The sequence below is a fragment of the Ceratotherium simum genome, chromosome 4 (genome assembly GCF_057802395.1).
Source record: "Ceratotherium simum simum isolate JZ-2026a chromosome 4, ASM5780239v1, whole genome shotgun sequence".
Taxonomy (NCBI): Eukaryota; Metazoa; Chordata; class Mammalia; order Perissodactyla; family Rhinocerotidae; genus Ceratotherium; species Ceratotherium simum.
Genome location: NC_141903.1, coordinates 30871812 through 30887583, shown reverse-complemented (window position 1 = coordinate 30887583; position 15772 = coordinate 30871812). Strand labels below are relative to the sequence as shown.

The 15772-nt window shown below is 46.6% G+C and overlaps 1 protein-coding gene across 4 annotated transcripts in view; it reads left to right on the top strand.

Moving 5' to 3' along the window:
• The window catches only part of SH3RF2 (SH3 domain containing ring finger 2), a 132567-nt gene that overhangs the window by 101826 nt on the left and 14969 nt on the right, over window positions 1–15772 (top strand). For 2 of the 4 annotated variants that reach the window (XM_014794848.2, XM_087429610.1), the window contains exons 6-10: window positions 96–187; window positions 1547–1717; window positions 8855–9105; window positions 12612–12970; window positions 15320–15628. In XM_014794848.2, coding sequence (XP_014650334.2) covers window positions 96–187; window positions 1547–1717; window positions 8855–9105; window positions 12612–12970; window positions 15320–15595 — 1149 coding nt within the window. In that variant the 3' untranslated portion in view covers window positions 15596–15628. Of the gene's footprint in view, window positions 1–95; window positions 188–1546; window positions 1718–8854; window positions 9106–12611; window positions 12971–15319; window positions 15664–15772 lie in introns of those variants that run through there. The other 2 variants (XM_014794855.2, XM_014794851.2) reach the window with 2 other exon arrangements.

Here is a 15772-nt window from a genome sequence, read left to right as displayed (position 1 = left end):
GTTTTCAGCTGCGTCAGGCCTTTCGGTAGCAGCTCTGCTGTGGGCCTGGCTTCTGGCGTTCACTGTCTGCTTGGCTGTCTTTTCTGTCTGCGTAGGTCAGCACTTATCCCTCTGCACCTGCCTCTCCAGGACACTCCACAGCCATCGTCAGTCTGCCCGGCTCCCAGCAACACCTCTCAGCTAACATGTGAGTAAAAAGCTTAGCCCTCCACTCCCGGTCCTGGCACAGAGGGGTCATCTTTGCCATCCCTCTGCCGTAGAGCATCCCCACTCCCAAACCATCCCGTCCAGAGAGACAACAGCTCCCCTTCCTTTACAACCTCCAAAGGAAATAATGGCAAAAAACACAAACTAGCAAACTACATCGTCCTAGCAGATTATTTTACAAAAGTAGAAAAAGACTGGAAGATTATATACCAAAACATTGCTGGGAGATTGGGTATTGAGAAATTTCTATTGTCTTCCGTTAGATTCAAAATATTGGGTCATAAATAGATGTTGCTTTAGTAATCAGCAAAAAATAAATATAGCGTTTCAGAGGGGGAAAAAAAAACTTGCAGATGAGAACACTCCCTTAGCCCCTTTGATAAAACATTCCAGTGTCTCATAGTCCTTAGAGTCTTCTAGACTTCTAGACTAGACTTCTAGTCCTTCTAGGACTTCCTAAGGTCTAGCCTGAAGGCCATATACTGGTAACCCCTGAATCTGGCAAGCCAAAGTGGGTTATTTTTTAATGCCTTTAGGCAGGAATTCTCACGTCCACAGCCTCCTATTCCCTAGTGTCTTCACCCCCTGACTCATCCCTGGATGCTACCTGCCTGACTCCTGTGTGGACTTCAGACTGGAAAGTCACTGCTCTAACCCAAGGACATTATTCCATATTAAGCCCATTCCCCTCCATCCTACCATGCAGCCAGTATTCCATTGTGTGCCAAAAAACTAAAATCAACCCCATCAACCCAGTGGACCACTTCCCCATGTCTATTTCCCTCCCGCATTAAGCTAGCTTCTCGGGCCATTCCTGGGGGTCAAACATGGTGCTACTTTCAGGAGAGGGAGTAGATCAGAGGGGCTTCTGTGCTGACCTCTCATTTCCCTGAACCTTGTGGCTGAGACCACTTTCTTGGGTGACACTCTAAGCAGTGTGAAAGAGCATCCTAGGTAGAGCCATTACTTCTGGGTTTGAGACCAGGTCTGCCACTAATTCCAGGTCACCAACTCCTTTCTCTACTCTAGGCCAGTTTCCCATTGTCAAAGTGCCAATGTGGCCTAAACTGGCGATTTGCAGCTGTGTGGTACTCTATGGAAGAGTGGGGAGATGGACAGGGCAGGGATCTGGGCCCCTCGACTGCTGCTTCAACCAGGTTCTAGCACTTTTGTGTGCCTTACATATTGAGGTTTCCATTTTTCAAAAGTTTTTAAACTTTTTTAATCAGCCACTCAGCTGATGGGCTCTAAGGTCCTGTCTCCCTTCGCTCTCTGCTAGTTCCATGCCCTGCACTAGCAGCTCGCCTTCTTCCTTCACCAGTTCTCTGTGTCTCCCCAGGTTTGTAGCCCTGCACTCCTACTCAGCCCATGGACCCGACGAGCTGGACCTACAGAAGGGAGAAGGCGTCAGGGTCCTGGGGAAGTGCCAGGATGGCTGGCTCAGGGGCGTCTCCTTGGTCACTGGACGAGTCGGCATCTTTCCCAACAACTACGTCATCCCCGTTTTCAGGTGCGTCCTCTGCAATCTCAGGCATTGGGAGGTCAGGTCCTCTAGGCGGGGCCATCTGTGGGCTGAACTGCTGAAGGACTCAATGCGCTTTCAGGGTATGGGCCAAGAAACAGCTTTTGCCCTAGCACCCTCCTAACACTTTTAAAAAAGATAGCAAAAATGGTTATTTTTTTTATAGCTCTTCACATTTTACAAGCCCTTTCGCACCTTTTAACTCATTGGCCATGCCCAAGAATCCTGTAAGGTAGATATTATTTCACAGATGAGGAAACAGATATGCAGAGTTAAGCAACTTGCTCAAGAACTAGATTTCAGGTTTTCTACTATAGAAACCCCCCAAATCCCACTTCACATCCTGCACCTCGATACTCCACCTAGTGGCAAATGGGAAAATGTGATGATCGGATGTCTTCCCAGAGCTTGTCAGGAAACTTCCAGGAAGCCAGGCCATTAGACGGAGTTTCCATGAACTCAGACCACTACCTGTCCATACGTGCCAGTTACCCTGAAGGTCTTCATCCCCAAGAGCTTTTCCCAGATTTTTTCATTCTGTGGCATACCTATCAATTTCACCTGCCCACAGTTTGTCTAGCCACCTCATACCATGACCACAAATCTACACAGACCCCAAAACTATCCATGACTCCTCCTACTCTACCCTGTGTCAGCCCAGCCAAAGCCTGTCACAAGGTGGTGAGACCATCAGCCCACATCAGATGCTGTCTTTATGACATGCCAGAGAGTCATAACTCCAAGGAAAGTGATAATCCCATTGTACTCTCTAGGTCAGACCTGGAGTCATATATCCAGTTTGGAGGGCCTTCATGTAGGTGGGCACTATGTCCGGAGGAGGGCAGCAAGGATGGTGAGACAGAAAACTATATTACGGGAGAAAACAATAAAGAAACTAGGGTTGTTACATGGATAAGGAGAACAGATTAGTTATTACCAGAGGGGAAGAGGGTAGGGGTGGGCAAAAGAGGTAAAGGGGCACATGTGTATAGTGATAGATAAAACCTAGACTATTGGTGGTGAGCACAATACAATCTATACAGAAACTGATATATAATAATGTACGCCTGAAATTATACAATGTTATAAACCAATACAACCTCAATAAAATAATTAAAAAAAAAAAAAAAGAAACTAAGGTTGTTTAAGCTGTAGAACAAGGTTCAGAGGGACCATGATAGACTGTGTAGACCAGGAAGTAGATTTGTTCCATGAAGGGCAATGAACCAGTGGATACAACTTAGAAGGTTTTGGTTCAATAGAAGACTGCACTTTCTAACCCATAGATTTTTCCAATTAGGCTGAGTGGTGAGGTGGTGGACCCCCTTTCTAGAAAGGATACAGGCAAAGTCTGGGTTCCCATAGATCCAGGTTTGTAGAAAAAGATTTCTTCACATGACAGAAAGTTGGAGTAGAAGATCATAGTTATTCCTTTCAATGGAAGGTTCTTGGGCTTTGTTAGAAAGTTGCAAAATCTCCAAAGGCAATCTAAGAGTGTCTACAACTGATTCTTTCATTCATTTATTCAACGAATATTAATTGAGCACTCACTATGTGTCAGGTACCTTTCCAGCCACTGGAAAAATACCAGTGAACAAAATCACAAAATGCCTGCCAACAGGAGCTTACACAGTGGGACAGACAATACATAAGATATATAAGTAATATATATGGTGTGTTAATGATAGGGGCTAAGAAGAAAAAATAAATCAGGAAAGGGGGAGACAGTTTGTGTGGGAGTGATTAAAATTTTAAAAGGTTGGTCAGGGATAGCCTTACTGAGCAGTGAGAAGGAGGAATGAAGGAAATGAGGAGGCTGAGCCACGTGAATCTCTGAGGGAAGTGTATTCCAGGCCAAAGGAACAGCAAGTATAAAGGCCCTGAGGTAGGAGTATATCTGACATGAAGGCCAATAGGACGGGATTAGAGCAAGTGAGGGGAAGGCTAGTAGGAGATGAGGTCAGAATGGTAACAGGGGGCCAGATCTTATAGAAATTTCTAGGTCATAATGAGGAATTTGGCTTTAACCCTGTTGCAGGGTTTTGAGCAGAAGAGTGACATGATCTAACTTATGTTCTAACCAGAATCCCTCTAGTTGTTGGGTTGAGAACAAACCGTAGAGAGGAAAAGGTGGAAGTAGAGAGACTAGTTAAGAGGATATGGTAATAATCCAGGGCAGAGGTGATGGTGAACTGAACCAGGTGTTAGCTGTGGAGGTAGGGAGAAGTGGTTAGATTCTGGATATACTCTGAAGGTAGAAACAATAGGATTTTCTGACAGATCAAATATGGATGTGAAAGAAGAGAGGATTCAAAATGAGTCCATGTTTTTTGCCCTGAGCAACCGGAACATGGAGTTGCCTTTTACTGAGGTGGAGATAAAAACCAAAGAGGAACAGGTTTTGAGGTGTGGAGGAGGAAGCAAGAGCTTAGTTTGCAGCAGATTAAGTCTCAGATCCCTATTAGTAATCCTAGTGAAGATGCTGGTAAACAGTTGAGTATGCAAGTCTAGCATTTAGGAAAGAGGTCCAGGCTTGAGATGGTATTTAAAGCCCTAAGACTTGATGAGATCATCGTGGCAGGGTCAGTTGTATTGAAAAGAATGACAGTGAGCCAGGAGCTAAAATCTTCAAGGAATGAGGGGAGAGATCTAGAGGGCAAATGATGACTGCAACAAGTGCAGTGGGGGGTGGTAGAGTCTGACAACATGAGTCAAAGCTGGGAAGTATTTAGGAGGGTCTGGGAGAATGGTCTAGAAGTGACAATGAAGAGCAAGGACAGCTACCTGATTTATGAACAGTTTCTTCCATGGGATCTAACAGGAATTCTCCAGGGCCCATGCCTACTACTGGGGCATTTGCTTATGCATCAGGCCTTAGCCCAAAGTCCTGGTTATGCCAGGAAAGAACCATTAGAATAGGAGTGACCATATAATTTGTCATCCAAACTAGGACACTTTTGGGCCGGCCCCGTGGCTTAGCCGTTAAGTGTGCGCACTCCGCTACTGGCGGCCCGGGTTCGGATCCCAGGCGTGCACCGACGCACCGCTTCTCCGGCCATGCTGAGGCCGAGTCCTACATACAGCAACTAGAAGGATGTGCAACTATGACATACAACTATCTACTGGGGCTTTGGGGAAAAGAAAGGAGGAGGATTGGCAATAGATGTTAGCTCAGAGCTGGTCTTCCTCAGCAAAAAGAGGAGGATTAGCACGGATGTTAGCTCAGTGCTGATCTTTCTCACAAAAAAAACAAACAAACAAACAAACTAGGAAACTTTTGAGATAAAAGAGGGATATTCTTAATACACCAGGAGTGTATGTGTAAACTGAGACTCTCTTAGGAAAATCAGGACATATGGTCACTCGAACTAGAATGCATGTAGGATTCCATTCCAGTGTATTTCAAGGCTCCAGCTTCCCTTTCTCTCCTTCTTGGCTTTTCTCCTAGGTAGATTTGTTGTGTTCTTGGGCAAGTCATGAGCATCTAGACTCACCCGCTCTGAGATGGCTGCACGTCAGACAATGGATGGAGTTTCAGCACTACAGATTGCCATTGAGTCCATCCCCCATCCCTAGCTCATAGAAATCTGAACATATGCATGTACTGAGGTGCTACTTATGCTGATGGGTGTTTTTGCTTCTAGGGTACCAGCATTTCCAAGAAGAGCTAATCCCTGTCAGAATCTATTCCCCTGAGAGCTATTAAGTGACAGAGGATCAATGCTTTCTGTGTATATGTGTTTCCCTTGATGGCCTCCCTGATGCAAAGAAAGTTCCCGTCCTCACTAATCTTGGACGTGGATGACATATGCCCAGTTTGTCTCTCAGGGGGCAGCTCACCCTTCTTCTTAACCACCACTTCTACAGCGGGGAATCTGGCTTCTCCCGCCTCTCAGGGCTGAATGATGCCGTCCCTTGTCAGCTGAGTTTCTACTACTTTTAGCAGGTTATGTGTTAGAACTGGGTGGGTTGGCCCACGTGTGCAAGGCCCCTTTCTGCTCTTGGTCTGTGTGTGTGAGGTCTCCCTCCTCCCGTCTTTGTTTTCTGTTTGCAGTGGTGGCTCTGCTCTGCCACCAGCCCCTCTGGTGTTCAGTGCAGCCTTTCATAAAACAGCCAGGGCTCGAAGGTGTGACGTGCCCCCAGAGCATTTGAACCCGTGCTCTTATTGGCGTCATCCCCAGCCAGAGTTTTGGGACTAACTATAGATCAGAGTTGACCAAAATGCCAGAGTTTCAACTTAAGATTCAGCAAGTGAGGCTTTTAATTCCTGAGAGAGGAAGAAGCTGCTGTGCTGTCCAGAGCTCCAGCCCTCTGTGCTAGATGGTGATGCCAACCTGCCCAGCTGCGCTGACCCCAAGTAACTCCCTGCCACCATGGCATATGTCCCCAGATCCTGGAGGCATCCACTGGCTCAGGTTGTACAGTACATTTGTCATGGTTTTGTACACACCCCTTCTTAATCGCACCAACGTCCCTTTGGGTCTCCTCCTTCATGTCTAGTCTTGGTGGGAGGCAGAAGTTTCCTCCCTTTTCATAGGCTGAAGAAACCAACTCCTCCTCAACCCATCACCACAGCTAAAGGACCGGCGTAGCCAATCTGACGCTCCCTCTTGGGACCTGGAAATTTGAACAAGGGAAGAAAGAATGTAGGTGAAGTTGAAAACCGTTCATGGCAAGAACACAAGTAGCAGCATCTGATCAGACTCTTCCCACCTCAGATTCCTGCTGCCAAGCTCTGCAGCCTCCCTTGGATCCTGTTTCCAAGCCCTTTCCTCCCCTCCTGTCCTCTCAATAAATTCCCTTCTGCCCAGTTAGCCAGGATATTTCTCTTTCTTGCAGCCTTCACCAGACACGTATGTTCTCCTGGTGCCTTAAGGATGGAGAAAAGCCACACATAGGCCACCACTCATTTTCCTTTAACTTTCTACACAGAACTATGTAAAGATTGTCAAGGTCCAAGCTTTCGCCTTACCAGGAGGCTACTGTCGGTGATGAGCACGGTAGAGCCGCTGTTTATAATGCCCCATTCAAATATTGGGCAAGTTCTTACAGGCTCATAGCAGAGATAGAAAAGGGGACACAGGGACATGCACACTCACAGCAGCACAATGGAGCAAATCAGAGGCAACATGCACTCCTCCCACTTAAACCTGGACTGTCTTTCAGTCTCTCTATCTGGAAAACAAGGGTCGTATTGTCTGCAGGTCTGGGGTGTCATGGGGATTAATTAATATACGTTAGCAAAGTGCTTTGAGTTAGAAGAAAGTGCTAGGTAAGTGCTGAGCTTTTTGCCAAAAGACAGAGGACCTCAGTGTTGGTTGGGGGCCTTGGGATTTAGCAGTTTCTAGAATCTGGCCTAGTGCTGGGCTCAGAAAAATGGGGTCACACCTTGGTCTGTAAACAGTTGTTCAAAGAAGGGACTGGTGGAATAAGGCTGGCTTGGGCCTAATTAAGTATATTCTGTCCTTGCTGCTTCTCCTGCTTCTGGAAACAATTTTGGAATCTGTCTTTCTAGTTGTCAGTCCATTTTGCAGCATCCAACACCTTGAGGCGTCTGTTCAAAAGACAAGCAGACGCAGACTCTACATGGAAGCCAGTGCTGGGGATTTCTCTCCACCGCCCAGCCCTCATCTCCAGAATGGAGTCTGAGCTTTTACTGGTGGACAGCCACTCCCCTTCACTGACTGCATCTCAGGACAAGAGGCAGGTCGATGGCTATGGATAGAAGTCCCCTTGCTGCAAGCATCAGTTCCTAGAGCGTTTGGCTGCATATGCTCCTTGGGCAGAGTTAACCACATTAAATGATGCCTTAGCCATCTTTGTATAACACTGGCTGGCTCGCTATTAAATTGCATATCACTTTTTTAAGAAAAAGGAGGAGAAAAACAGAGAAATAAGGGGAAATTACCTAAAGAGAAACCTGGAGGCATTGATGGAAAGGAAACCACAATGAAGAGCATCTCTGTGCTAGGGCCTTGGTTGAGTTGGTTATTCCCAGGGAATTAGCAGAAGTTACTTAATCAACAGAGTGACAAGGTGGTTGATGGTCTGTTCAGTAGGGGCTGTGATGTTGGGGTCAGATTCGTAAAAGGGCAAGAAGGGCATGTAAAATGACTGCCAATCCCCATGGGATTCAGAGAGCTATAGGCTGGAAACAATGGACAAGGGATTATTGTTTTACAAAACTTTAATACTGTTCTTAAAAATCAGAGCCACAGGCTGAAGAATTAGGGTCTTATGGAGGGAGGTATAGGGCCTACTAGCTGCTTTAGTTCGTTTCTTTCAAGCAGGATGCAGGGTTTTCCCTGCTACCAAATGATGAATGCTCTAACTAGCCAGAATGCAGTGTAGCCCAGTGGTAAGAGCACAGGTGGTGTAGCTCAGTGGTAGAGCAGAGGGCCAGCCTGGACCTGGGTTCAAATCTCAGGTCTAGTAGTTGCTTGGGCAAGTAACTGTAAATCTCTATTTTTTTAATCTATAAAATAGTGGCACTAATAGTACCTACCTCAGAGGGCTGTATGAAGAACCCATAAGATAAGGTGGGCAAAGCCCTTGGCCAATGCCCGACATACAGTAAGTGCTCAATATGTGTTAGCCAAAATGACTGGCATCATATGATGCTGAAAGCATCATAGTAGCCATTCAACAAACATGTATTAATAATATAGGCAGAATACAGAGGATATAAAATAAGTCCTATAAAATCTCTGCCTTCAAAGAGTTTAGAATCGAGTAGAAAAGTCACTGAGTGAACAAGAAATCACCACTGAAAAGCGAAGTGAAAACGTACAAGATTTTGTGATCTGAACTCAAGGGCTGAAGGGAGGTAGGTGAGGAGTGCTCAGAGCTGGAGGGAAAGATGACAAAACTCAAGTCTTCTAGTTCCACCAGGGCCTCGGTGTGAGAGCCTCCCCTGCCCTCAGCACACTCACACGGTTATCACTGTGTAGGAGGTGAGGCGTCCTTGGTCAGTCCTGTGTGGTTGATGAGGAGAGTATATATGGGTAGGAAGAGGGTGAGAACAGCCACATTTGTTATATGGTTGGGAGCTGATAATTTTTTAAAATAAGACTCTTGACTGAACATTCTCTCTTTCTTCTCTTTTAAAAAATTTTCCACAACTAGAAAGACATCTAGTTTTCCAGATTCCCGGAGCCCTGGTCTCTACACCACATGGACGTTATCCACCTCCTCTGTGTCCTCCCAAGGTAGCATTGTGGAAGGTGATCCCCGACAAAGCCGCCCCTTCAAGTCCGTCTTTGTGCCCACCGCCATAGTCAACCCCGTGAGGAGCACGGCCAGCCCGGGGACTGCAGGACAGGGCTCTCTTCGGAAAGGGCGGAGCAGCATGAGAAAGAGTAAGTGGTGGCAGAGAGGTACGTGTCTAGAGCTAAGTGATGGGGGGATCTGACTCTGGGGTAGACAGAGCACTTTTTGCAAAAACAGGGATCTTGGCTTTAAAACAAGCCTCTGCTAAGGGTGCTTTGAAATTCGCAAATACTAAGTTTTGTTTTGTTGGATGAAGCCAGGCCAACTTAAGATCATTGCCCTTGGTCACTTCATACGTGGACATTGAATGGCTGGGATGATAGCAGCTCTGAGTGCCAACGTGTAATTAGAACACAGCCAGAGTGGATGCTGGCTCTTATTAAGACAGAATGACGAAATCACTTGCTGGATCAGTGCTTCTCAAACTCTGCTCCAGGGAACCCCTCAGGGGTGCCAAAAGGGAAGCATGGAGGGAAGGAGGAAGAAAGAGGGTTAAGGAGTCAATGTTAAGAGCTCCTGACTCCCACTTTGTTACTTAACTAATATATGCACAAGGTAAAAAAGTTGTACAAAAATAAAAAGTAAATTTCCTTCATATCCTAACCTCCAGTCCCAAATTCTCTTCCATTTATATATGTACCTGTGATCATACTTACTGCACTGTTCTGCACTTTGCTTTTATTTCTACCTCTATAACATCCACATTGTACACATGGCAATACATACAGATCCTTCATCTTAAAAGCCATGCTTTTATCTCCTAACGTATTGAACTTCTACGTGAGACTTCCTTTTCAGGGGTTCTAAAAAGTGTTTGAAACCAATTACTCTACAAAACATCAAGGTTCTGTATTACACCTGCAAGTGTATTTTGCTCTGGAAGAAGACAACAAGCCAAGCAAAATTTGATTTATTCCATGTCCCCTGATTTCAACTGGGCTCTGCAATCTCTCTTGTTATTTTAAAAAATGATTAAGTATAAAAATGCAGTATGATTAGTCAGTGCAAAAAAGTCACTTGTGGGACAATATGCCACACAAGAAAATGTCCCGAGAAAATTAAAGCAAATATCTTAGCTCCACCCCCTCCCAGTGCCTTCGTCTGATCACCTGCTGGACCACCAGTCCCACTACTGTTGCCTCTCAGTTCTACCCAACCCTGCCTCCTCCTTCACCCTCCTGCACCTTCCTCCACCTTCTCTGCCCCCACACACGCACAAAAGAAGCAATCCCATCATAACAGCCTTGGGCAAATTACTGACCTCTTCAATTTTCAGTTTTCTCATTTGTAAAATGGAAATAAAAATAGTTCCGACCTCATCAGTGTTATCGTATGGATTTAATAAAATAATCCGTATGAGACTGATGGCCCAGTGCCTGGTACATAATAAGCTCTTAAGAAATATTAGCTATTTTCATAGTATTACTATTTTATGAGTATTATGATTGCTACTACACCTAAGCACATCATCTTCGGTCCATCCAGAGCATTAACTCACTTAGACTCAGTGTAGACCACTTACGAATGCTGAGAGGTGCATCCCATTGGCAACTGCTCGCACTTCCTTTCATACCCTCCCTCCCCACCTTTGCATAGATCTTGACTGGCTTGGAGCTTTCACTGCTTGCATTGTATACACATGTAATCAGAAAGCATTAACTCTCTTGGAAATCAGGAACTGACAAGATAAATAGATAAGGCATAAAATCAATTTTTCACATGTTTCCGGGAGCCTAAGGCCATGTCTGCCCGGTGCTGCTTTGACTTTCCCAGATCCCGGAGGCTTTCTCTTTGCCTTTTCCCAAGGTGAGGCCAGTCAAGCTATCAGTCTCCCCAAAGCGAAGAGAAATGACAGCAGAATTGACTGCATGCACCTCACAGGGCTGTCAGTGGAAAATAAATGTCTACATTGAAAGGTCAGACTTGTGTAAATGGTGACTGGCTTGCTTGCAGCAGCTGAGAACACTGACTGTGTTTAGTGAGCATTTTGCTTTTTGTGTTCACATCTGGCTTGATGAAGAGTCACGACGCAGAACATGGCCTTGGCTCAGGCCCTCTGTGCTGGACACAAATGACTGACTCACACATGTGTCCACAGCGGGTCACGAAGGACTGACATTTCTAACTGGACGTCACTGTGGCTCTCCAAGCGCTGGAGACCCTTAGGGAGAAATGGCCCACAATGCTTCTCAGGGAGTGTCTTCCCTAGCTCTCCCTAGAGTGCGATGAACTCCTAATTACTCCCCAGATCACTTACAGGACACATGCCCAAGGGATGAGGATCTCCTGTCTCCAGAAGATTTGAGGGGAAGGAATGGTTCCTTTACCTAATATGGGAGGACCATCTCAGTTAACAACAACAAAAAAAGACTGAGCTCAGGGAAGGGGTAAAACCAAACTCCAGGACTTGCATTTTTAGGGTTTGCTATCCTTTACCCCAAAATAACGATAGCTAACAAACATGGGCATTTACTATGTTCCAGGCGCTATCCTAACACTTTGCACACATCATAACGTAATCCTCCCACCAGCCTGACAAGGGGCTATTATTAGCTCTGGTTTACAAATGAGAGGACTGAGGCACAGGGGGTGACGTGACTGACTTGTCCCGGGGTCCCTGCGTGTAAGTCTGACGCCAGAGCCTGGGTCATGGGACTTTGCAAAGCTCCTCCTCTTAACAGCCCTAACTCTGGAATCACCTTTCCAAATTTGCTTCTGTCTGGTGTCACGTCTACCTGACACACCCACTCTCTCTCTTAATCCCATTCACCCTTCCCCGCTGCACCCCCTGACTAAAAGCGATCCCACCACCATGTGCCTGAAGCTTCTGTGAGAATTTTCTTCCATCAGCTGGTCCGAGTCTCCTCCCTTCCTGTCTCTCCTCCCTCTCAGTTGACCCTCTCTTGTGTTTCTCAGTTTCTGCTCTCTGTATCTTTCTTTTTTTTTTTTTTAAGATTTTATTTATTTATTTGTTTTCCCCCCAAAGCCCCAGTAGATAGTTGTATGTCATAGTTCCACATCCTTCTAGTTGCTGTATGTGGGACACGGTCTCAGCGTGGCCGGAGAAGCAGTGTGTCAGTGCGCGCCCGGGATCCGAACCCGGGCCACCAGCAGCGGAGCGCCCACACTTAACCACTAAGCCACGGGGCCGGCCCTGTATCTTTCTTTCTGTCTCTGTGTTTTTTTTCCTCTTTGGTCCGCATGCCTCTATATTTGCTTCTCACTGTGAAGCTGTCTCTTTAGGTCTGTCTTCTTCACTTTCCGTCTTAGGGGCCTGGAGAGACAGAGTAGGAGTGTGTATGTGTGTGTGTGTGTGTGTGTGTGTGTGTGAGACAGCGAGAGAGAGAGAGAAGGCAAATGGAAGTAATATACCTTCTGACCGGCCCCCCCCAACCCCAACATTCAGCTAGCCAGTCATTTGCTGCCAACATCAGCAAACAGCACTAAAAAAAGAATAAGGTCACCTTTGAAAGACCCTGAGAGAATGTGAGCACAGTCAATTGGGAAAGCACGTAACTATTCTGGGATATCAGGACACACTGCTTACCCAGCCCCAACCCGACCTGCTGTCAGCCGCCCCCCTTGCTGATATCTCTGTCATATTATTCCGCAGATGGATCCCTGCAGAGACCCGTCCAGTCAGGGATCCCCACCCTTGTGGTGGGCTCCCTCAGGCGCAGCCCCACCATGGTCGTACAGCCTCAGCAGTACCAATTCTACCAGCCGCAGGGGGTCCCCTCCTCACCCTCAGCAGTGATGGCAGAGATGGGACCCAAGCCCGCTCCCACTGGGGAGCCTGCTCTCACGTGCGTCAGCAGGGGCAGCGACACCAGGATCCACTCGGCAGCCAGTTCCCTCATCATGGAAGGCAAGGAAATCCCCATCAAGAGTGAGCCTCTCCCAAAACCTCCTGCATCTGCCCCACCATCGATCCTGGTGAAACCAGAAAACTCAAGAAATGGCAGCGAAAAGGTAGGAGCAAGGTGACATTAGGGGGGCTTGACTCTTTGCACAGTATTCCAGCTCCTGAGATTTCAGTTTTAGTGGACAAGGAATCGAATTTTCAGCCTCAAAAGAATCCTCACACACAACCCCCCTCCACATCCTCACACCACTCACACCCTCCCTACGTGTTACTCAACCCCCTTTATGCCTCCCGAATATTTTATACGTACTCTTTCAAGGCCCGGAGGTGGCTTGGAAAAAACATGGCTTTGGCATTAGACAAAATCTTGATTTGAATTCCAGCTCTGCTGCTTGCTAGCTGGAGACTTTGGCCAAAACACTTCACCTTTCTGACTCCTTTTTTGCCTAATCTGTAAAATGGCGGTAAGAATAGTAACAGTCTCATAGGATTGGAGTGGAGATTAAATGAGATAAGATGTGTAAAGTGCTTACACAGGGCTTAATACATAATTATTCATGGTATAGAAGAGGCAACTGAGACACAGGAGAATTTAAGTGATCTCTCAAGGTCACACTGAGTTATATCGACTCCAACACATAGCTGTTATTGTGACCTTTGTGGCAGAGGTCAGATCCATTAACTTCTAGTCCAGGGCTTTTCCCACTGAAAGATATGACAGTTTTTATAAAAGTATTATGTTCTCAATAATATCCTCGAGATAGGAGGGATAGTGGGATGGAGAAGGTGACATTATGAAAATTAGGTGGTATCTTTTAGTTTATTGACCGTCACCACCACCACCACTGCCACCACCACCCCCACCACTGCCACCACCACCACCAACACCATCACTATCACACCATCACCACCACCACTCCCACCCCCACAATCGCCACCACCACCACCACCACCCATCACCCATTCCCCTCCAAATGGAAAGATGGTGTGGTTTCTTCCTCTTTGTCAAGCATTTACTGAATGCTAACAACCTGGCAGGTGCTGTGCTGAGTATTTCATATATCCCATCTCGTTTAATCCTGACAATAACCCTCTGAAGCAGGTATTGTTACCATCATCGTCGTCATTTTAAAATGAGGAAACGGAGGCCTAGAGAGTTAAAAGATGTTACCCAAAGGCACACAGCTGACACATGTGAGTGTCTAGAGTAGAATCCAGATCTGATACAAAAACTCATGCTCTTAACCCCCATGCTATTAGCTTGTAGGGAAAGGCATTTGGAAAAAGTTCGTGTTCACTGATATAAATGTTGGGGGTTCTTTTTCTGATTTATGGTATTCAAATAATTCAAAGTTTTCCAGGCCCCAGTTGCCCATTACCCCCAGCTATTAGATACGGCCCTCCAACTATAAGCGTTTAGTAAGTGCCCAGACCTCTGCTAGATATGGTGAGGGTCAAAATTACGAGGAAAATTGGATTCTCAGTGGGGAACGCTAGGATCGAATTTCATGGAAAAAAGAATTAATTGCCAAACCGTCCCATAGAACATTTTATCAAGCCCTAAAATAGGGGTTGGCCAAAGCAAACATCTATTGGTAGCAGGCAGATATATAACAGGCTAGGAGAGGTGAAAGCAAGAGGGGGAGGAGGGGCTGATGCAAACAGGAGACCGTGCCTCCCACATAAAGGGGGAGCCACTAATCAGCTCCAGCCACTTGCTGCCAGAATGGGGCACAGGCCCTGGTGCGCCAGATCTTTGGTTTTTTTGAGACATATGAAATCCTGATTTTCATATGCAATCTCCCAACTTTTACATGTTGGCAACTAAATCAAACTCTCAAACATTCTGCAGCCTAAATTCAGCCAGCAGGTGTCCAGTTTGCAAACTACTCTGGGAACTTAAAAGGCCATTATGGAACTCTCTAGATAGAGTCAGCCAGGGAGGCCTCAAGGAAGAGGTAGGCCCTGAGATAGGCCTTATTGGTAGGCAGAGAGGAGAGAGGGAAGGTGAACTTCTCATACTTGATCATACCCTCTTGCCTCAGGCCCTCTCCTCAGGTATGTGGTTGCCCACCCTTATTTCTCCTAGATAATTCCTGCTTGTTCTTCAGTTCTCAATTTAAATAGCTCTGCCTCCAGGAAGCCTTCCCTGACTAGTGCCATTCCAGCTTCAGTTAGATGCTCCTCTGTGTTCCCTTAGCCTCTTATACCTCCCCCATCACAGCACTGTTATAATTGTCTGTCTGTCTGTCAGGGCGGTTTTGTTCGCTCTTGGATTCGCAGCACCTGACAGAGTGCATGATGCATAGTAGACACTTACAGCAGACGCAGGTATTTGCTGAATGAACACATACATGAGTGTTGAGAAGAGTAGAGAAACAGCATGAACCAAGTCCCTGGGGAAAATAGCACGTCTCCCACCTCACCGGGTCCCTTTGCTCTCCTTTCTTTTGCAGCAAGTCAAAACCGTGAGATTTCAGAATTACAGCCCTCCTCCCGCCAAACATTACACCTCCCATCCCACCTCTGGAAAGCCTGAACAGCCAGCCACCCCTAAGGGGTCCCAGCCTGAAGCAGCCCCCTTGAGCCCAGAGATGACCATTCTATTCGCCCACCGAAGCGGCTGCCATTCTGGACAGCAGACAGACCTCCGGAAGAAGTCACCTTTTGGCAAGACCATGACCCCAGTGTCTACTGCCTCGGCCCCGCAGACCGTGTTTCCCAGCAAATGAATCTACGGGTGGCTTTTCCTAGACCCCAAAGAGGTGAATTGCATTTAAATACAGTCTGCCTCCACTGAGGGCGTCCTGCCATTCTTTGGGGACTTGAGCACGGGTCCTTGTTCTGCCCATTTTACCTCCAGGAAAGGGAAAGGTGGGAACAGGGATTCCTGCCTTGAGTGGGAAGAT